Source organism: Mobula hypostoma, chromosome 7, assembly GCF_963921235.1.
Source record: "Mobula hypostoma chromosome 7, sMobHyp1.1, whole genome shotgun sequence".
NCBI classification, from domain to species: domain Eukaryota; kingdom Metazoa; phylum Chordata; class Chondrichthyes; order Myliobatiformes; family Myliobatidae; genus Mobula; species Mobula hypostoma.
Genome location: NC_086103.1, coordinates 184,990,779 through 185,012,726, shown reverse-complemented (window position 1 = coordinate 185,012,726; position 21,948 = coordinate 184,990,779). Strand labels below are relative to the sequence as shown.

General features: G+C 48.8%; 1 protein-coding gene across 2 annotated transcripts in view; it reads left to right on the top strand.

Moving 5' to 3' along the window:
* The window catches only part of lrrc51 (leucine rich repeat containing 51), a 41,615-nt gene that overhangs the window by 11,285 nt on the left and 8,382 nt on the right, over positions 1-21,948 (top strand). For both annotated transcript variants that reach the window (XM_063054735.1, XM_063054734.1), the window contains exon 4: positions 5,246-5,394. In XM_063054735.1, coding sequence (XP_062910805.1) covers positions 5,246-5,394 — 149 coding nt within the window. The remainder of the gene's footprint in view (positions 1-5,245; positions 5,395-21,948) is intronic.

The following is a 21,948-nucleotide window of genomic DNA, read 5'->3' as shown; positions in this document are numbered from 1 at the left end:
TTGGTATTGGAGAGGATCCAAAGGAGGTTCACAAGAATGGTTCCGTGAATGGAAGTGTTAATGTACGATGTATGTTTGATGGGTCTGTGCCTGTACTCACTGGGGTTTAGAAGAATGAAGGGGGATCTCAGTGAAGCATATCGAATGTTGAAAGGCCTAGATAGAGTGAATGGGGGAGAGGATGTTTTCTATAGTGGGGGAGTCTAGGACCAGAGGCCACAACCTCAGAATAGAGGGATGTCCCTTTACAACAGAGATGAGGAGGAATTTCTATAGCCAGAGGGTGGCAAATCTGTGAAATTCATTGCCATGGACGGCTGTCAGTATATTTAAAGCGGAGGTTGATAGGTTCTTGATTAGTCAGGGAGTGAAAGGTGACAGGGAGAAGGCAGGGAATGGGGTTAAAAGGGATAATAATCAGCTATGATGGAATGGTGGAGCAGACTCGATGGGTCGTATGGCCTAATTCTGCTCCCGTGTCTACGGCATTAAGGACTCGGGGAAGGAACAGGAGTAAACTGAACAGACATTTCAGGGTGACTGCGTAGTGATTGGTGGACAACTCCAAAAGGGATTAAAGCCACAACCCGTTTGTGACCGCCAATTAACTGCACTCTGACCTCTCACACTCATTCCTCAACCACACTGTATCTACTCGTGCATGAGAACAGCCGGGCCCCTCTGACGTCTGAACAGAGAAATGCCGTTTTTATACAGTTTTGACTAGCTGGACACAGATGAAGATTAAAAACTCGGTTTATTTATTTATTTATTTATTTGATTTAGAGATTCAGTGCAGAACCGGCCCTTTCAACACAACGAGCCACACTGCCCAGCAACCCCTCTATTTAACCCTAGCTTAATCACAGGGCGATTTACAATGACCCGTTCACCTGGACTGTGGGAGGGCACTTGATGCGCAAGATGGCACTGGTAAACCACTGCGGAGCTTTGAAACCAGAGCCCCCAGAGGAGACCCGCACAGTCACGGGAAGGATGGAATTGAACCTTGAACTCTGACATCCCAGCTGTCATAGTGTTGCGCTAAACTCTGTGCTACCGTGGCACCTAGATGTTTGTCACATGTACATTGAAGCATGGTGGGCATGCGACGTTGGCACTGGAATATGTAGTGACTCTTGCGGGCTGCCCCCAGCACATCGTCAGGTTGTGTTGGTTGTTAATGCACACAACACGTTTCACTGTGCTTCAATGCACGTTATTTTGTCATCTATATCAATGATATGTGTTTAAGTGGATCAGCAAATTTGCAGATGACACCAAGATTTGGGGGGGGCTAGTGGGCAGTTATCTTGGCTTGCAGTGAGATCTGGACCAGCTGGAAAATAGGCTGAGAAATGTCAGATGGAATTTAATGCAGACAAGTGTGAGGTGTTGCATGAACTAGGGTAGGTCTTACACAATGAATGGTAGGGCACTGAGGAGTGGTGGAACAAAATGATCTGGGAATCCAGGTCCATAATTCATTGAAAATGGTGTCACAGGTGGATAGGATCATCATAAAGAAAGCTTTTGGCACATTGGCCTTCATACTGAGTACAGGAGACGGGATGTTATGTTGAAATTGTATAAGACGTCGGTGAGGTCTAATTTGGAGTATTGTGTGCAGTTTCGGTCACCTACCTACAGGAAAGATGTAAATAAGGTTGAAAGAGTACAGGGAAAATTTACAAAGATGTTGCTGGGTCTGGAGGACCTGAGTTATAAGGAAAGATTGAATATATTAGGACTTTGTTCCTTAGAACATAGAAGACTGAGAGGAGATTTGATAGAGGTATACAAAATTATGAGGGTAAATGCAATCAGGCTTTTTCCACTGAGGTTGGGTGGGACTATAACCAGAGGTCTTGTGTTAAGGGTGAAAGGTGAAAAGTTTATCAAGAAGTTTATCTTTTGAGATAATGTCCTTATCTCTTGAAGTAAATGTGCAATAATAATATTAAGTTGCTCTGGAATCCTTCATTTGCATCTGTATCTTGTTTTGGAATGCTTGGTGACCTTGAGTTCCGGTATTGAGCAGAAAAGCCGTACGAAGGGGAGCTCAGCTGTCAAGGGGAATAAACAGTTGACATTTTGGGCCGAGACCCTTCATTGGAATTGGGAAGGAAGGGGCAGAAGCCAGAAAGGATCAGGAATCCAGGTGCCCCCTTCTGTTCCAGTCCTGGTGAAGGGTCTCGGCCCTGAAACATCAACCTTTTATTCCCCTCCATAGATGCTGCCTGACCTGCTGAGTTCCTCCAGCATTTTCTGTGTGTTCCTCAAGATTTCCAGATTCTGCAGAATCTTTTATGTTTAGGCTTTCAAGAACCTAACTGGGTGACTGCACGAAGTCTGCACACTGTCTCTGTCAGTTTATCATCCTGACTCGCCTTACTGAATTTCCACGCTCCGAAAAGGCTGTACAAAAGGATGTCCAGTTCGCAAAGCTTTGGGTTAGCATTGCTGCAGCTTCCACACCTTCAGATCAGAGAATTTACTTCTTTTAATTTGCACAATTTCTGTTCTTTTGCACACTGGTGTTTGTCAGTCTTTGTTTATGTATAGTTTTTCATAAATTCTATTGTATTTCTCTATTTTCCTGTAAATACCTGGAGAAAATTAATCTCAGTATTATACGGGGATATATACATACTTTGAGAATGAATGGCAGAGTAGTATATGGTGATAAGACCATAAGACGTAGGAGCAGAATTAGGCCATTCAGCCCGTCAAGTCTGCTCTGCCATTTCATCATGGCTGATCACAGATCCCATTCAACTCCATACACCTGCCCTTTCACCATATCCCTTGATGCCCCAACCAATCAGGAATCTACCAACCTCCGCTTTAAATATACCCATGGACTTGGCTTCCACTGCAGTCTGCGGCAGAGCATTCCACAGTCTCACCTCTCTTTGGCTAAAAAAAATTCCTCCTTGCTTCAGTTCTAAAAGGTCACCCCTCAATTTTGAGGCTATGCACACTAGTTCTAGATACCCCTACCAGAGGAAACATCCTCTCCACATACACCTTATACATTTGGTAGGTTTCAAAGAGATCCCCACGCATCCTTCTAAATTCCAGTGAATACAGGTCCAAAGCTGCCAAACGCCCCTCATATCTTAACCCCTTCATTCCCAGAGTCATCCTCGTGAACCTCCTCTGGACTCTCTCCAATGACAATAAATCCTTTCACACAAAAATTTGAGAATGAATCTCTGAGTAGTATATGGTGATGTATACATCTTCTTCGGCTGTCCATCCATATTCGATGTTGACTGAGGCCTGGGCAAGGTTGTATGGAAGACCGGCAGTTGCCCATGCTGCAAGTCTCCCCTCTCCACGACACCGATGTTGTCCAAGGGAAGGGCATTAGGACCCATACAGCTTGGCACTGGTGTCGTCGCAGAGCAATGTGTGGTTAAGTGCCTTGCTCAAGGACACAACACACTGTCTCAGCTGAGGCTCAAACTAGCGACCCTCACTAGACTGACGCCTTAACCACTTGGCCACGCGCCACACATCTAAGTATACATACTTAGATAGTAAATGTACTTTTTCTTTATTCTTACAAGAACACCATAATCAGAACAACAGCACAAAAAAAGTCCCTTTTAGTTCAAGTTTGTGTTGGTGTTCCGGGTTTTGCCAGTTGTTTCCAGAACCGAATGGATGAAGGGAAGTTGTATACAGATGGAACAGAGACCAGTACAGCACAGGAGTGGGCCTTTTGGGCCACAATATTGTGCCAGACCAATTAAATTAACAATGAAATGTCCAACTAAACTAATCTCTTATGCCCACATAATGTCCATATCCCTCCATTTTCTTCACATTCATGTGGCTATCTAAGAGTCTCTTTAAAGTCTGTAATGTATCTACCTCTGCCACCACCCCAGGCAGCGCATTCCAGGCACCCACCACTCTATGTAAAAAAACATTGCCCCTCACATCCCCTTTGAAATTAACCCTCGGATATTAGACACTTCAACCCTGGGAAAAGATACTCTCTGCCCAATCTACCTGTGCCTCGCATGATCTTGTAAACCTCTATCAGCTCTTCCCTCAGCCTCTGCCACTCCAGAGAAAACAAGCCAAGTTTGTCCAGCCTCTTGATAACTCATGCCCTCAAATCCAGGCAGCAACCTCTTCTGTGCCTTCTCCAAAGCCTCAACATCCTTCCTATAACGTAAAGTTGAAGTTGGCAAGGGCGGCCTGGAGGGAGAGCTGATAGTGTGTTGGGGACATCTTATTTGAGAAGTGAACCAGGGAGCAGGCTACTTGAGATCTGGCACCATGTAACGTGACAGGCGTATTAATGATCGGTGATAATAAATTTACTTTGTTTGAGAGAAGAGGGTGTTTCATTGATGTCTCATAGTCGACTTCTCATGGTGCCAGAACACATTCTACACAATCAGGAAAGCCTCTTACTTTCTGAAGAGAGCTGGACAATGCACATCAACACTCATGATCTACAGATATGCAGTGGAGAGCATCCTAACAGGCTGCATCACTGCATGGCATGGGAACTGCACTGCAGTGGACAGGAAACCTCTAACGACAGTTAAACTTGAACCTCCACACAGGATACACGATGATTGAGATTAATAAATCTGGATACCCCACTCTCCCAACCACATCCAAAACTCCACTCAGGACACACGTGTGCAGTAGGGAGCATCCTAACAGGCTGCATCACTGCATGGCACGGAAACTGCACTGCAGTGGACAGGAAGCCTCTTAAGGCAGGTAATCAAAGCTGGCCAATACATCACTGGCACCAGCCTACCCACCATCAAGGACATATATACAGAAAGATATGGGCCAGTAACATCGTGAAGGATCCCACCCACCCTGCTCATGGACTGTTTGTCCCACTCCCATCAGGGAGGAGGCTACGTAGCATCCACACCAGGACCACCAGACTCAAAAACAGTTACTTTCCCCAAGCAGTAAAACTGATCACCACCTCCACTCACTAACCCACCCCTCCACACCCCCAACCACCACTACTTTATCATTTCCTGTCAGAGTCACCATATATACAGACATCCCTGTGTGTCCTGTCACTTTATGGACGTACAATCAATCTATGTATATGAACTATCTTATGTATTTATATTGATTGTGTTTTTATTGTTATTCTGTTTGTATTGGATCCAGAATAACAATTATTTTGTTCTCCTCTACACATGTGTACTGGAAATAACACATAATCTTGAATCTTTCCATTTCTCACCAGGTCCTGATTCTTTGCATCAACCTACAAGTGCTGAACTTCCATGGGAACCAGGTGGGCGAGCTGTTCGAGGCCGACAAACTGGCGTCACTGCCACACCTCCGCAGCCTGACCTTACACGGCAACCCCATGGAGATGCTGAAGGGATACAGGTAATGACCACTCTGCTGGCACTGATCCCTGAACAACCCCATGGGAGCTCCAACTCCCTCGACATCCATGTCCACCTTCCTCAAGCCTCTCACCATTCACCAGGGTCCGTGCCACAAGCAGTCCTTCCAAAGCAAACATACATTATTGTCCTGTACTGAGAGACAGTGAAAAGCTCGCTTGCATACAGTTCAGATCATTACACAGTGCAGTAAGGTAGAACAAGGGAAAACAATGGCTTCAGTGACAAATTCAAGGGTTTGAGATTGTTCAATGTCATTTCTATACACAAGTGTAAAGCAGAACGAACTAATTGTTACTCCGGATCTGATGCAGCGCAAAAAAAAACAAAATAAAGAACACAATAATAATTTAAAAACACAATAAATATAAGTACATAAGATAGCTTATATACATTGAGTGTACGTCCATAAAGTGACTGACAGGAAATGATAAAGTGTGGTGGTGGGGGGGGGGGGGTGGAAATGATAAAGTGTGGAGGTGGGTTCTTTGCACGATTCCCATGGTCTTTGTTTCGTGGCTACCTGGAGAAAAACCTCAGAGTTGTATACTGCATACATACTTTGAACCCTTTTTTTGCTTAAGGAAAGTAACTGTTTTTGAGACTGGTGGTCCTGGTGTGGATGCCTCCTCCCTGATGGGAGTGGGGCAAACAGTCCATGAACAGGAGCACTTCACTCAGTCTTCACCTCTCAATGACCTGACCTGGCCCAATTGTCTCATTTTCACTATGGATGTCCAATCTCTATACACTCTTATCCCCCATCAGGAGGCCTTACAGCTCTCCGCTTCTTTCTTGATAACAGACCCAACCAGTTTCCCTCTACCTCCTCTCTCCTCCGTCTGGCAGAACTGGTCCTCACGCTCAAAATTTCTCCTTCAGCTCCTCCCACTGCCTTCAAACAAAAGGTGTAGCCATGGGCACTCGTATGGGTCCCAGCTGTGCCTGCCTTTTTGTCAGCTACGTGGAACAGTCCGTGTTCCAAGCCTACACTGGTGTCACTCCCCAACTTTTCCGACTCTAACTACATAACAACTGCATTGGTACTGCTTCCTGCACCCATGCGGGGCTCATCGACTTTACCTCCGACTTCCACCCTGCCCTCGTATTTACTTGGACCATTTCCAGCACCTCCCTTCCCTTCCTCAATCTCTCTGGAGACAGTCTATCTACCACTATCTGTTATAACCTACTGATTCTCAAAGCTACATTGTCTATACCTCTTTCCGCCCCGTCATTTGTAAAAATGCCATCCACTTCTCTCAGTTCCTCTGGCTCTGCTGCATCTGTTTTCAGGATGAGGTTTTTCATTCCAGAACTAATGAGATGTCCACCTTCTTCAAAGAAAGGGACTTTCCTTCCTGCACCATCAACGCTGCCCTTACCTGCATCTCTTTAATTTCGCACAAGCCTGCCCTCACCCCATCTTCCTGCCATAATACCAGGGATTGAGTTTTCTTTTCCTCACCTACCACCCCATAGGCCTCTGCATCCAGCATATAATTCTCCGTAATCTCCCCCAACTCTAACAGGTCCTACCACACCTTTCCTTCTCCCCCATTTTCCACAGGAATTGCTCCCTACACGACTGAAACGGCAATCATATGAGGAACATCTGATGGCTGTGGTCTGTACTCGCCGGAATTCAGAAGGGTGAGGGGGGATCTCATTAAAACCTTTCGAATGTTGAAAGGCCTAGACGGAGTAGATGTGGAAAGGATGTTTCCCATGGTGGGAGAGTCTAGGACAAGAGGGCACAGCCTCAGGATAGAGGGTGCCCTTTCAAACAGAGATGTGGAGAAATTTCTTTAGCTAAAGGATGGTGAATTTGTTGAATTCGTTGCCACATGCAGCTGTGGAGGCCAGGTCATTGCGCGTATTTAAGGCAGAGATTGATAGGTTCTTGATTATGCATCAAAAGTTACGGGAAGAAGGCCAGGAACTGGGATTGAGGAAGAGTTAGAAAAAAAGAATCAGCCATAATTGAATGGTAGAGCAGACTCGATGAGCCAGCTGGCTTAATTCTGCTCCTATGTCTTATGGTCTCCCTTGTCCATTTGTCCCTCTCCACTGATCTCCCTCCTGGCACTTATCCTTCCAAGCAGAACAAGTGCTACACCTGCCCCTACACCTCCTCCCTCATCACCATTCAGGACCTAAACACTCCTTCCACGTGAGACCACACTTCATCTGTGAGTCTGTTGAGGTCATCTACTGTATCTGGTGCTCCTGGTGTGGCCTCCTGTATATCGTTGATACCTGACGTAAACTGGGAGACCGCTTCACCAAACTCCTATGCTCCATCCACCAGAAAAGGCGGGATCTCTCAGTGGCCACCCATTTCAGTTCTACGTCCCATTCCCATTCCGACATAGTCATAGTCATACTTTATTGATCCCGGGTGAAATTGGTTTTCGTCACAGTTGCACCATAAATAATAAATAGTAATAAAACCATAAATAATTAAATAGTAATATGTAAATTATGCCAGGAAATAAGTCCAGGACCGGCCTATTGGCTCAGGGTGTCTGACCCTCTAAGGGAGGAGTTGTAAAGTTTGATGGCCACAGGCAGGAATGACTTCCTATGATGCTCTGTGTTGAATCTCGGACATGTCAGTCCATGGCCTCCTCTACTGCCATAATGAGGTCACAGTCAGGTTGGATGAGCAACACCTTATATTCCATCTGGGTAGCCTCCAACCTGATGGCGTGATCTTCAATTGCTTGAACTTCCAGTAACTGCCCCCCTTCACCATTCCCCATTCCTGTTTCCCTCTCTCACCTTTTTTGTAACCTGCCCATCACCTTCCTCTGGTGCTCCTCCCCGCTTTACTTTCTCCCGTGGCCTTCCGTCCTCTCCTATCAGATTCCCCCTTCTCCAGCCCTTTGTCTCTTTCACCAATCACTCCCCCCCTCCATCACCTACTATAGTCATAGTCATAGTCATACTTTATTGATCCCGGGGGAAATTGGTTTTCGTTACAGTTGCACCATAAATAATAAATAGTAATAATGTAGCGGTGTGCTACACACAGCGCTAGAATAACCACACGGAGTCGGTGAGTTAGAGTTGCGATGAAAGAGATTTATTCAAACTTCGCAGCCTGCTTTAAAGCCTTCCCGTTCCCTCCCTCCCTGGGGCGGGACTACTGTGGGGAATGCATATTCCCAGACCCTTTCCGCGCGCGGGATTTTCCCCCTGCTGGTGAAGATGGCCTGACGCCCTTTTTGGGGCCGGCCCTCTGCTGCGCGCGCTGTTGTGAGCCGGTTCGTGTGTGCCAGAAAGTGGGTCACTACATAACCCCCCCCCCCCCAGAGCCAGCGATACCTCCCCCAATGTCCACAGTCTGGATCGGCCTCTGTTTGGGAGGTCTGCCCCTGCGCCGCGGTGCCTGAGCCCGGACCGGTTGCGCCAAGTCCACATGGGCCGGTTTGAGTCGGTCCACCGTGAAAACCTCCTCTCTCCCCCCAATGTCCAGCACGAACATGGACCCGTTGTTCCTGATTACCTTAAACGGCCCCTCGTAGGGCCGCTGTAGCGGTGCCCGGTGTCCGCCCTGTCGTACAAAAAGAAACTTACAGTTCTGCAGGTCTTTGGGTATGCAGGTCAGGCTCTGTCCATGCTGTGAAGTGGGGGTGGGGGCCAGGTTACCGAGCCTCTCCCGTAGTCTGTCCAGGACTGCTGTGGGTTCTTCCTCTTGCCCCCTTGGGGCTGGTATGAACTCTCCTGGGACGACCAGGGGCGTGCCGTACACCAGCTCGGCCGACGAGGTGTGTAGATCCTCCTTGGGCGCCTTGCGGATTCCGAGCAGGACCCAGGGAAGTTCGTCCACCCAGTTAGGCCCCTCCAGGCGGGCCACGAGAGCCGATTTCAGGTGACGGTGGAAGCGCTCCACTAGTCCGTTCGACTGTGGGTGGTAGGCAGTTGCGTGGTGTAGCTGTGTTCCTAAAAGGCTGGCCATAGCCGACCACAGGCTGGAGGTGAACTGGGCGCCCCTGTCGGAGGTAATGTGGGCCGGTACCCCAAAGCGAGCTACCCAGGTTGCGATCAGTGCTCGGGCACAGGATTCGGAGGTGGTGTCGCTGAGCGGGATTGCCTCTGGCCATCTGGTGAACTGGTCTATCATAGTTAGGAGGTACCACGCTCCTCGTGACACTGGCAGGGGCCCCACGATATCCACATGGATGTGGTCGAACCTCCGGCGGGTGGGTTCGAACCGCTGCGGTGGAGCCTTGGTGTGCCGCTGCACCTTGGCCGTTTGGCACTGCATACACGTTTTGGCCCATTCACTGACCTGTTTATACAGTCCATGCCACACGAACCTGTTGGAGACCAGCCGGACAGTTGTCCTGACAGAGGGGTGCGCTAAGTTGTGAATGGATTCGAACACCCGCCGGCGCCAGCCTGCTGGGATGACGGGGCGGGGTTGGCCAGTAGCTACGTCACATAGTAGGGTCCTCTCACCTGGGCCTGCGGGGAGGTCTTGGAGCTGTAAACCGGAGACTGCAATCCTGTAACTGGGGATCTCAGCGTCTGCCTGCTGTGCCTCTGCCAGCTCTGCATAGTCCACCCCCTGGGACAGGGCCTGTATGGTAGGTCTGGAAAGTGCGTCTGCCACGACATTGTTCTTTCCAGAGACATGCCGGATGTCCGTCGTGTACTCAGAGATGTAGGACAGATGTCGCTGCTGGCGGGACGACCAGGGGTCGGACACCTTAGTGAACGCAAAGGTAAGCGGTTTGTGGTCTGTGAACGCGGTGAAGGGCCTACCTTCTAAGAAGTACCTGAAATGCCGGATTGCCAGGTATGGTGCCAATAGCTCCCGGTCGAAAGCACTGTATTTGAGTTCGGGTGGTCGTAGGTGTTTGCTGAAGAACGCCAGGGGTTGCCAGCAACCCTCGATGAGTTGTTCCAGCACTCCACCGACCGCTGTATTGGATGCGTCCACCGTGAGGGCAGTAGGAACGTCCATTCTGGGGTGCACTAGCATTGCGGCGTTTGCCAAGGCTTCTTTGGTTTTAATGAAAGCGGTTGCGGCCTCTTCGTTCCAGGTAATGTCCTTGCCCTTACCCGACATTAGAGTGAACAAGGGGCACATGGTTCGGGCTGCTGAGGGGAGGAAACAATGGTAGAAATTCACCATACCCACGAATTCCTGCAGGCTTTTGATTGTGTTGGGTCGGGGGAAGTTGCGGACCGCATCTACCTTGGCGGGCAGCGGGGTTGCCCCGTCTTTAGTAATCCTGTGGCCCAGGAAGTTGATGGTATCAAGTCCGAACTGGCATTTGGCTGGGTTGATTGTAAGGCCGAATTCACTCAGGCGGGAGTAGAGCTGGCGGAGGTGGGACAGATGCTCCTGCCGACTACTGCTGGCTATGAGGATGTCGTCCAAATAGATGAATGCAAAGTCCAGGTCACGTCCCACCGCATCCATTAGCCGCTGGAAAGTCTGTGCGGCATTCTTTAGACCAAATGGCATTCGGAGGAATTCGAAAAGTCCGAACAGGGTGATAAGTGCTGTTTTGGGGATGTCCTCGGGATGTACAGGGATTTGATGGTATCCCCGGACGAGGTCTACCTTGGAAAAGATCCTTGCGCCGTGTAGGTTTGCTGCAAAGTCTTGAATGTGCGGCACAGGGTAGCGGTCTGGCGTTGTAGCCTCGTTCAGTCTGCGGTAGTCACCGCATGGTCTCCAGCCCCCCGTTGCCTTGGGCACCATGTGAAGGGGGGAGGCCCATGGGCTGTCGGACCGTCGTATGATCCCCAATTCCTCCATCTTCTTGAACTCCTCCTTCGCCAGTCGGAGCTTGTCCGGGGGAAGCCTTCGAGCACGGGCGTGGAGGGGTGGTCCCTGGGTCAGGATGTGGTGCTGTACTCCGTGTCTGGGCATGGCTGCCGTGAACTGTGGTGTCAGTACTGATGGGAAATCCGCCAGGACCCTGGTGAATTCATCGTCGGACAGTGTGATGGAGTCCAGGTGTGGAGCTGGCAACTGTGCTTCACCCAGGGAGAACGTTTGAAAAGTCTTGGCGTGGACGAGTCGCTTCCCTTGCAGGTCGACCAGCAGGCTGTGGGCTCGTAGAAAATCCGCCCCCAGGAGTGATTGGGCCACGGTGGCCAGTGCGAAGTCCCACGTGAACCGGCTGGAGCTGAACTGTAGCTGCACCGTGCGGGTGCCGTAGGTTCGTATTGTGCTGCCATTTACGGTCCTCAGGGTGGGTCCCGGCTCTCTGTTGCAGGTATCATCACTGGTTAGAGGTAAGACGCTGATCTCCGCTCTGGTGTCGACCAAAAAGCGGCGTCCCGACTGCTTGTCCCAGACATACAGGAGGCTGTCCTGATGGTCAGCCGCCGTAGCCATCAGCGGCGGCTGGCCTTGGCGTTTCCCGGGAATTTGCAGGGTGGTCTGCAGCGGCGGGCCTCTGTGCCCCACTGCTGGTGGTAGAAACACCATTGTTCGTTGGGCTCCTCACTCCCGTCGCCGGGTTTTGTAGGCTCTGCTGCCGGGCCCGGTCTGGTCTGTCATTGGGCACGCGGCTTGGTGATCTGTGCGACGGATGCCCCTCTCTCTTTCCTGGCATTCCACAGCACATCTGCTCGGGCCGCCACCTCCCGGGGGTTGCTGAAATCTGCGTCAGACAGCAGCAGGCATATGTCCTCAGGCAGTTGCTCTAGGAACGCCTGCTCAAACATGAGGCAGGGTTTGTGACCTTCAGCCAGGGCCAGCATCTCGTTCATTAATGCTGAAGGCGGCCTGTCTCCCAAACCATCCAGGTGCATTAAGCGGCGTGCTCGTTCGCGCCGTGAGAGTCCGAAAGTCCTTATGAGCAGGGCTTTGAATGCCGTGTATTTGCCGTTCTCCGGGGGCGACTGTATAAACTCCTCAACTTGTGCAGCAGTCTCCTGGTCGAGGGAGCTCAGCATGTAGTAGTAGCGAGTGGACTCCGAGGTTATCTGCCGAATGTGGAACTGTGCTTCTGCTTGTTCGAACCACAAATGGGGTCGCAGTGTCCAGAAGCCTGGCAGTTCCAACGAAACTGCGTGAACAGATGCGGCGTTGGTCATCTCTGGTCCAAATATCGTTTGGGCCGTCGGGGTCACCAATTGTAGCGATGTGCTACACACAGCGCTAGAATAACCACACGGAGTCAGTGAGTTAGAGTTGCGATGAAAGAGATTTATTCAAACTTTGCGGCCTGCTTTAAAGCCTTCCCGTTCCCGCCCTCCCTGGGGCGGGACTGCTGTGGGGAATGCATATTCCCAGACCCTTTCCGCGCGCGGGATATTCCCCCTGCTGGTGAAGATGGCCTGGCGCCCTTTTTGGGGCCGGCCTTCTGCCTGCACGCGCTGTTGTGAGCTGGTTCATGTGTGCCAGAAAGTGGGTCGCCACAATAAAATCATAAATAGTTAAATAGTAATATGTAATTTATGCCGGTAAATTATGAAATAAGTCCAGGACCAGCCTATTGGCTCAGGGTGTCTGACCCTCCAGGGGAGGAGTTGTAAAGTTTGATGGCCACAGGCAGGAATGACTTCCTATGACGCTCTGTGTTGCATCTCGGTGGAATGAGTCTCTGGCTGAATGTACTCCTGTGCCCACCCAGTCCATTATGTAATGGGTGGGAGACATTGTCCAAGATGGCATGCAACTTAGACAGCATCCTCTTTTCAGACACCACCATCAGAGAGTCCAGTTCCATCCCTACAACATCACTGGCCTTACGAATGAGTTTGTTGATTCTGCTGGTGTCTGCTACCCTCAGCCTGCTGCCCCAGCACACAACAGCAAACATGATAGCACTGGCCACCACAGACTCGTAGAACATCCTCAGCATCGTCCGGCTGAAATCTCGTATTTCTTCCTCCCCCCACCTTCTTACTCTGACTTCTCTCCTTTTTTTCCAGTCCTATTGAAGGGTCTCGGCCCAAATGTTGACTGTATACTATTTTCCATAGAATCTGCCTGACCTGCTGAGTTTCTCCAGCGTTTTGTCCAACCTCTCCAGCATCTGCAGATGTTCTCGTGTTTGTGAGTCCATGGGCAGGGTGGGTGAGATCCCTCACGATGTTCCTGGCCCTTTTCCGGCAACTTTCTGTGTAGATGTCCCTGATGGCGGGTAGGCTGGTACCAGTGATGTGTTGGTCAGTTTTGACGACCTGTTGTCGAGCCTTCCTGTTAAAGTCAATAATATCTTGAATGCAGAATCTGAATCAAGTTTACTATCACCGGCATATGTGGTGAGATTTGTTGTTGTGCAGCAGCAGTGCAGTGCAATACACTAAAAATTACTATAAATTACAACAAGAATATACTGTGTATAAAAATACAATGCATAAAGAGAACAAAACAGTGTACATGGACTGGTCAGAAATCTGATGGCAAAAGGGAGGAAGCTCTTCCTGAATCATTGTGTGTCTGTCTTCAGGCTCCTGTACCTCCTTGATAAGAGCTCTTTAATGCAGACATCCCACCCTGCAAAAACTCATTTCAGCGAGGTAGCACCACCCCACCCCCTGTAACCCCATATCCCCCCCCCACCCCCTAGTCGACCTCCAAGGGTGTATGTATGCAGGACATTTGATTATGAAAGAACAATTTATTTGATCACATATTGAAACTATTTACTTATACACACACACACACACACATATATATTCCTTGTTGAGTATTTTGTTGGCAGTATCAATGCTAATAGCTAAATGCTAATGCAAATAGCTTTTCTATTTCTTTTGCAAGCTTTCCTTGTACTGTGATCCTTATTATATTATGGAGAAAGTGACATTAAAATATGTACTTATATTATCATGGAGTCGTTTTTTTATTCTATCACAACTTTAAGCAAGTCTACAGGGAGTTTGGCCTCATCACGTAGGACATCAATAGAATAGCTCCTTAGCAGCCAGCCAGCTAGTTTAAATAACGTTAGCTATGCTAATGAACGAATGACACCTGTTAAACTCACCTCAACACGTCTTTTACAGTCTTAACCCACCATGGGCAATAGAAAAGTCACTGTCACAAACAGTGCAGCGAGCAACACTGTCATTATTTTGACCCCTATTAGGCAGGGGTACACTTTAGTGTAGTCTGGGGTGACGAACGTTTTATATTTTTTTGGGACACTCTGCCATGGCGCTGCAGGACACTAAACTGAACTGATGGACAATGAAAGAGAGACAGAGGTCGACTGTAAAGCCCGCCCACAGAGAAAACTGAGAGGTCTACTTAGCACAAAGAGAGACCAATCAGGATGCTCTCTCTGTCTCTCTCTCTTGCTCACTCTCAAAAAAATTGATTTCGGTATATTGTATATATTGTATATATTTGCAGGCATCAGGGAGCTGCAATCAATATGCAGGAAACTCCCGGAACATCCTGGAGAGGTGGGATGTCTGTTAATGATGGATGCTGCCTGATTGAAGCATCACGTTTTGAAGATGTCCTTGGTGATGTGGAGGCTAGTGCTCTGATGGAGTTGGCTGAATTTACAACTTCCTGTAGCTTTTTTCTAATCTGTGCAGTGGCCTCTACATTACCAGTGTCCATTATTAAGGACCTCCAGCACCCAGGGCATGTCCTTTTCTCACTGTTACCATCAGGTAGGATGAAGGCACACACTCAGTGCTTCAGGAACAGCTTCTTCCCCTCTGCCATCAGATTTCTGAATGGACATTGAACCCTTGAACACTACCTCGCTTTTTTTTAAAAATATACAGTATTTCTGTTTTTTTGCACATTGTTTTCACCTATTCAACATACGTATACTGTAATTGATTTACTTATTTATTTTTTTTTTAATTTCTTTTTAAAACTTTTTTCTATATTATGTATTGCATTGAACTGCTGCTGCTAAGTTAACAAATTTCATGTCACATGCCGGTGATAATAAACCTGATTCTGATTCTGATTCAGACGGTGATGCAACCAGTCGGAACACACTCCACCATACATCTGTAGAAATTTGTGAGTATTTTTGGTGACATACCAAATCTCCTAATGAAATATAGCCACAGTCTCTTTGTAATTGCAACAATAAGATGGTCCCAGGATAGTTCTTCACAGATGTTGATGCCCAGGAACTTGAAGCTGCTCAGCCTTTCCACTGCTGACCCCTCAATGAGGACTGGAGTGTGTTCCCTCAACTTCCCCCTCCTGAAGCCCACAACCGACTGGAGTTTGCCCCTCTGCTGGCTGTGTTCCCTCACTGTCCCCCGCACAACTACAAGCCCAGCTTCTCAAGCCTTTAACCGTTCACTGAGGGGCAGTTCAACAAGCAGCCCCTCCAAAGCAACCCTACCCTTGGTCTGTTATTGTCACAGGGACTGAGGTACAGTGAAGAGCTTGTCTTGCAGACTGTTCATACAGATCAGATCATTACACAGTCCATGAGGTAGAACAAGGTAAATCAATAACAATGCAGGATAAAGTGTAACAGTTACAGAGAAAGTGCAGTGCAGGCAGATAATAAGATGCAAAACCATAACAAGGTAGACTGTGAGGTCAAGAGTCCATCTTATTGAACTAGGGAACAGTTCAATAGCGGGGTAGAAACTGTCCTTGAACCTGGTGGGACGTGCTTTTAGGCTTTTGTATCTTCTGCCTGATAGGAGTGGGGTGAAGAGAGAATGTCTGGGATGGGTGGGGTCTTTGATTACACTGGCTGCTTTACTGAGGCAGAGAGAAGTGTAGACAGAGTCCAGGGAGGGAAGGCTGGTTCCTGTGATGTGCTGGGCTGTGTTCACAGCTCTCTCACAGGCAGAGCAGTGCCTGTACCAAGTGTGATGCATCCGGATAGGATGTGTTCTATGGTGTGTCGATAAAAACTGGTAAGGGATGACAGGAGTGTGTCAAATTTCTGTAGCCTATGTACAGGGAGAGCTTTCTGACTGGTTGCATCAGCGTCTGGCATGGAGGGTCCAGCAGTCGGCACAGCCCGGCAGCAGCGGCCTTTCGGATCTGGTGTTACTTTAATTTTAAGGCACAATTTTTGATTGGCACATGGATAACAGAGTGACTACCTACCATTGCCAGATACTGCATATAGTACAGAGATCACCCAAAAACAAACCTTCATGAAGATCTGCTGGTTAAATTACGTGACCTCGGCTTGCTGAGGGGATCGGGCCTACAGACCCGGAGTCGTCTGATGCCGGTGGCTGGAGGTGGGGACGTCGTTAAGCGATGTGCGAGGAAGCAGAAGCGAGGCCAGCGGGCAGGAGTCTGTGTCAGGAAAAAGGCAAACCCTAGCCGACCGGCTTTCCTGTCCATTCTGCTCTCCAGTGTCCGCTCCCTGGACAATAAGTTGGACTACATCAGACTCCAACGAAATACTCGGCGGGAGTACAGAGTCTGCTGTGCGTATGTTTTCACGGAAACGTGGCTGAATAACGCCGCCATTCAGCTGAATGGGTTTGTCTTGTTTCGAGCGGATAGGGATGCAGCTCTTTCCGGTAAGACTCGCGGTGGTGGCTTGTGTGTTTACATCAACACGAAATGGTGCAAGAACTCTGTGCTGGTTTCCAGATACTGCTCATCGCTAGTGGAGTTTGTGACTGTTAGATGCAGACCATTTTATTCACCACGAGAATTCACCACTGTCCTTATAGTTGGTGTCTACATTCCCCCCAGCGCTAATGCTAAGGAGGTGTTCTGTGGACTGCATGGGGCTATTAGTGAACTGCAGAACGCACACCCTGATGGACTGTTTATTGTCGCCGGAGATTTTAACCACGCGAGCCTTAAGTCAGTGCTCCCCAGATTCCATCAGAACGTGGACTTTGCAACGAGAGGGGCGAACGCGTTGGATCTTGTTAACACAAACATTCCCAACGCATACTGGGCGGAGCCCCACCTCCACCTAGGTTACTCAGACCACATCTCTGTTATGATAATCCCAGCATACGGACCGCTCGTCAGACGCTCCAGACCAGTTCTGAAGCAGGTGAAAACCTGGCCAGCAGGAGCCTTCTCTGCTCTCCAAGACTGCTTTGAGCACACTGACTGGCACATGTTCAGGGAGGCTGCAACCAATGGCGACTCTACCAACTTAGAGGAGTACAGGGCATCAGTGACTAGCTACATCAGCAAGTGCATCGATGATGTCACTGTGTCCAAGACCATCACTACACACGCTAACCAGAAGCCATGGATGACTGCGGAGGTGCGTGCACTGCTGAGGTCCCGTGATTCCACCTTCAGAGCAGGCAACAAGGCAGCCCTAACAACAGCGAGGGCCAGACTGTCCCGGGCCATCAGAGAGGCAAAGCACTCACATCCATCATCATGAAGTGTTTCGAGAGGCTCGTCATGAGGCACATCAAGACCCCCTGCAGTTCGCGTACCGTCCCAACCGTTCAACAGACGATGCCATTGCCATCACCCTCCACCTGGCCCTCACCCACCCGGACAAAAAAGACATGTACGTTCGAATGCTGTTCATAGGCTTCAGTTCAGGATTCAACACAATCATTCCTCAGAAACTGATTGGAAAGCTGAGCCTACTGGGCCTGAACACCTCCCTCTGCAACTGGATCCTAGACTTCCTGACTGGGAGACCTCAGTCAGTCCAGATTGGAAGCAGCATCTCCAACACCATCATACTGAGCACGGGGGCCCCCCAGGGTTGTGTGCTCAGTCCACTGCTGTTCACTCTGCTGACCCACGACTGTACTGCAACACACAGCTCGAACCACATCATCATCCTTGTGAAAGGAAAATCATGTCTGACGAATCTCATAGAGGTTTTTGAGGATGTAACTAGTAGAGTGGATAGGGGAGAACCAGTGGATGTGGTATATTTGGATTTTCAAAAAGCTTTTGACAAGGTCCCACACAGGAGATTAGTGTGCAAACTTAAAGCACACGGTATTGGGGGTAAGGTATTGGTGTGGGTGGAGAATTGGTTAGCAGACAGGAAGCAAAGAGTGGGAATAAACGGGACCTTTTCAGAATGGCAGGCGGTGACTAGTGGGGTACCGCAAGGCTCAGTGCTGGGACCCCAGTTGTTTACAATATATATTAATGACTTGGATGAGGGAATTAAATGCAGCATCTCCAAGTTTGCGGATGACACGAAGCTGGGTGGCAGTGTTAGCAGTGAGGAGGATGCTAAGAGGATGCAGGGTGACTTGGATAGGTTGGGTGAGTGGGCAAATTCATGGCAGATGCAATTTAATGTGGATAAATGTGAAGTTATCCACTTTGGTGGCAAAAATAGGAAAACAGATTATTATCTGAATGGTGGCCGATTAGGAAAAGGGGAGGTGCAACGAGACCTGGGTGTCATTATACACCAGTCATTGAAAGTGGGCATGCAGGTACAGCAGGTGGTGAAAAAGGCGAACGGTATGCGGGCATTTATAGCGAGAGGATTCGAGTACAGGAGCAGGGAGGTACTACTGCAGTTGTACAAGGCCTTGGTGAGACCACACCTGGAGTATTGTGTGCAGTTTTGGTCCCCTAATCTGAGGAAAGACATCCTTGCCATAGAGGGAGTACAAAGAAGGTTCACCAGATTGATTCCTGGGATGGCAGGACTTTCATATGAAGAAAGACTGGATGAACTGGGCTTGTACTCATTGGAATTTAGAAGATTGAGGGGGGGATCTGATTGAAACGTATAAGATCCTAAAGGGATTGGACGGGCTAGATGCAGGAAGATTGTTCCCGATGTTGGGGAAGTCCAGAACGAGGGGCCACAGTTTGAGGATAGAGGGGAAGCCTTTTAGGACCGAGATGAGGAAAAACTTCTTCACACAGAGAGTGGTGAATCTGTGGAATTCTCTGCCACAGGAAACAGTTGAGGCCAGTTCATTGGCTATATTTAAGAGGGAGTTAGATATGGCCCTTGTGGCTACGGGGGTCAGGGAGTATGGAGGGAAGGCTGGGGCGGGGTTCTGAGTTGGAGGATCAGCCATGATCATAATAAATGGCGGAGCAGGCTCGAAGGGCCGAATGGCCTACTCCTGCACCTATTTTCTATGTTTCTATGTTTCTATCAAGGTCGCCGATGACACCAACGTGGTGGGTCTCATCAGCAAGAACGATAAGTCAGCATACAGAGAGGCTAACAGACTGGTGCAGAGCCAACAACCTGTCTCTGAATGTGAACTAAACAAAAGAGATAGTTATTGACATCAGGAGAGCACGGAGTGACCACTCTCCTCTGAACATTGACAGCTCCTCCATAGAGATCGTTAAGAGCACCAAATTTCTTGGTGTTCATCTGGCGGAAAATCTCATCTGGTCCCTCAACACCAGCTCCATAGCAAAGAAAGCCCAGCAGCGTCTCTACTTTCTGCGAAGGCTGAGAAAAGTCCATCTCCCACCCCCATCCTCACCACATTCTACAGAGGTTGTATTGAGAGCATCCTGAGCAGCTGCATCACTGCCTGGTTCGGAAATTGCACCATCTCGGATCACAAGACCCTGCAGCGGATAGTGAGGTCAGCTGAGAAGATCATCGGGGTCTCTCTTCCCGCCATTACAGACATTTACACCACACGCTGCATCTGCAAAGCAAACAGCAAAACCCCACACACCCCTCATACAAACTCTTCTCCCTCCTGCCATCTGGCAAAAGGCACCGAAGCATTCGGGCTCTCACGACCAGACTATGTAACAATTTCTTCCCCCATGTCATCAGACTCCTCAATACCCAGAGCCTGGACTGACACCAACCTACTGCCCTCTACTGTGCCTATTGTCTTGTTTATTATTTATTGTAATGCCTGCACTGTTTTGTGCACTCTATACAGTCCTGGGTAGGTCTGTAGTCTGGTGTAGTTTTTGTGTTGTTTTACGTAGTTCAGTGTAGTTTTTGTATTGTTTCATATAGCACCATGGTCCTGAAAAACGTTTTGGTTTTCCTGTGTACTGTACCAGCAGTTACGTCGAAATGACAATAAAAAGTGACTTGACTTGACTTGAGGGGCCACCGCACAGGATCGGAAAAAGCTGCAGAAAGTTGTAAACTCAGTCAGCTCCATCGTGGACGTTAGCTTCCGCAGCAACCGAGGACATCTTCAAAAGGCGGTGCCTGAAAAAGGCAGCATCCATCATTAAGGATCCCCATCTCTCTTCTCACTGCTACCGTCAGGGAGGAGGTGAAGACGCACACTCAACATTTCAGGAAAAGTTTCTTCCCCTTGAGCAGCAGAGTTCTGAATGGACTATAAACCTATGAACACTACCTCACTATTTTTTCTCTCTTTTTGCATAACTTATTTAAAAACACATCCGTTAGTCTTGTGAGACCATGGATCTGCGCCTGGAAAGTCTTCACTCTCCGGGCGCAGGCCTGGGCAAGGTTGTATGGAAGACCAGCAGTTGCCCATGCTGCAGGTCTCCCCTCTCCACGACACTGATGTTGTCCAAGGGAAGGGCATTAGGACCCATACAGCTTGGCACCAGTGTCGTCGCAGAGCACTGTGTGATTAAGTGCCTCGCTCAAGGACACAACACATCGCCTCGGCTGGGGCTCGAACTCACGACCTTCAGATCGCTAGTCCAATGCCTTAACCACTTGGCCACATGCCCACGTAACTTATTTAACTTAAATTTATATATACTTATTGTAATTTATAGTTTTTTTCTTATGTTTGCACTGTACTGCTGCTGCAAAACAACGAATTTCATGATGTATGCCAGTGATTCTGATTTTCCTGAGGAAGGAAAGGCATTGGTAAGTTCAGGATGGTGGACATCCATTAGCCCTTTGACAGGGGGCTTCACGGTCAAGTCTTGCCCTTTTCCCTGGCCCATTGCACTTTTTAGCAGCAGTTGTGAGGAGACTCTTTTCCCCTGTAGCTTGGGTTGGGGGGGATTGCACTCTGGAGGGGGTTGGATTGTACAGATCCTTCCCGCTGTCTGTATAGAGAGCAGAGATGGTCTGTTCAGTTGCCCCCTTGCTCAACACCAAACCCCGTGTCCAATAAGACTGGCAAGCCCGGTACTGAGCGCCTGTTCCAAATCACCAAGGGCTTCAGAGGCTGACAAGTCAAAGTAAGACTGGAGTCACATTTCTGTAAGGTGGCGGATTTTCCTTCCTCTGATATTACAGAACCGGCCAGGAGTTCACACTTCAATGAACTTGCCTATGACCAAGGGTCTCAGCCCAACACGTCGACTCTTTATTCATTTCCATAGATGCTGCCTGACCTGCTAGGTTCCTCCAGCATTTTGTGTGTGTTCCCAAAATCAGTAGATTGGTTGAATTGAGATTCCGTAAGCCCATAAAGTCACAGGAGCAGAATTAGGTCACCCGGGCCATTGAGTTTGTTCACCATTCAATCATGGCTGAGTTATTATCCCTCTCTACCCCCATTCTCCTGGCTTCTCCCCGTAACCTTTGACACCCTGACTGATCAAGAACCGACCAACCTCCACTTTAAATATACCCAATGACTTGGCCTCCACAGCCGTCTGTGGCGATGAACTGGAGAATGCACATGCCTTCTTTACCACTGACTCAACCTGCAAGTTAACCTTTAGGGAATCCTACACAAGGATTCTCAAGTTTCCTGTAACCTG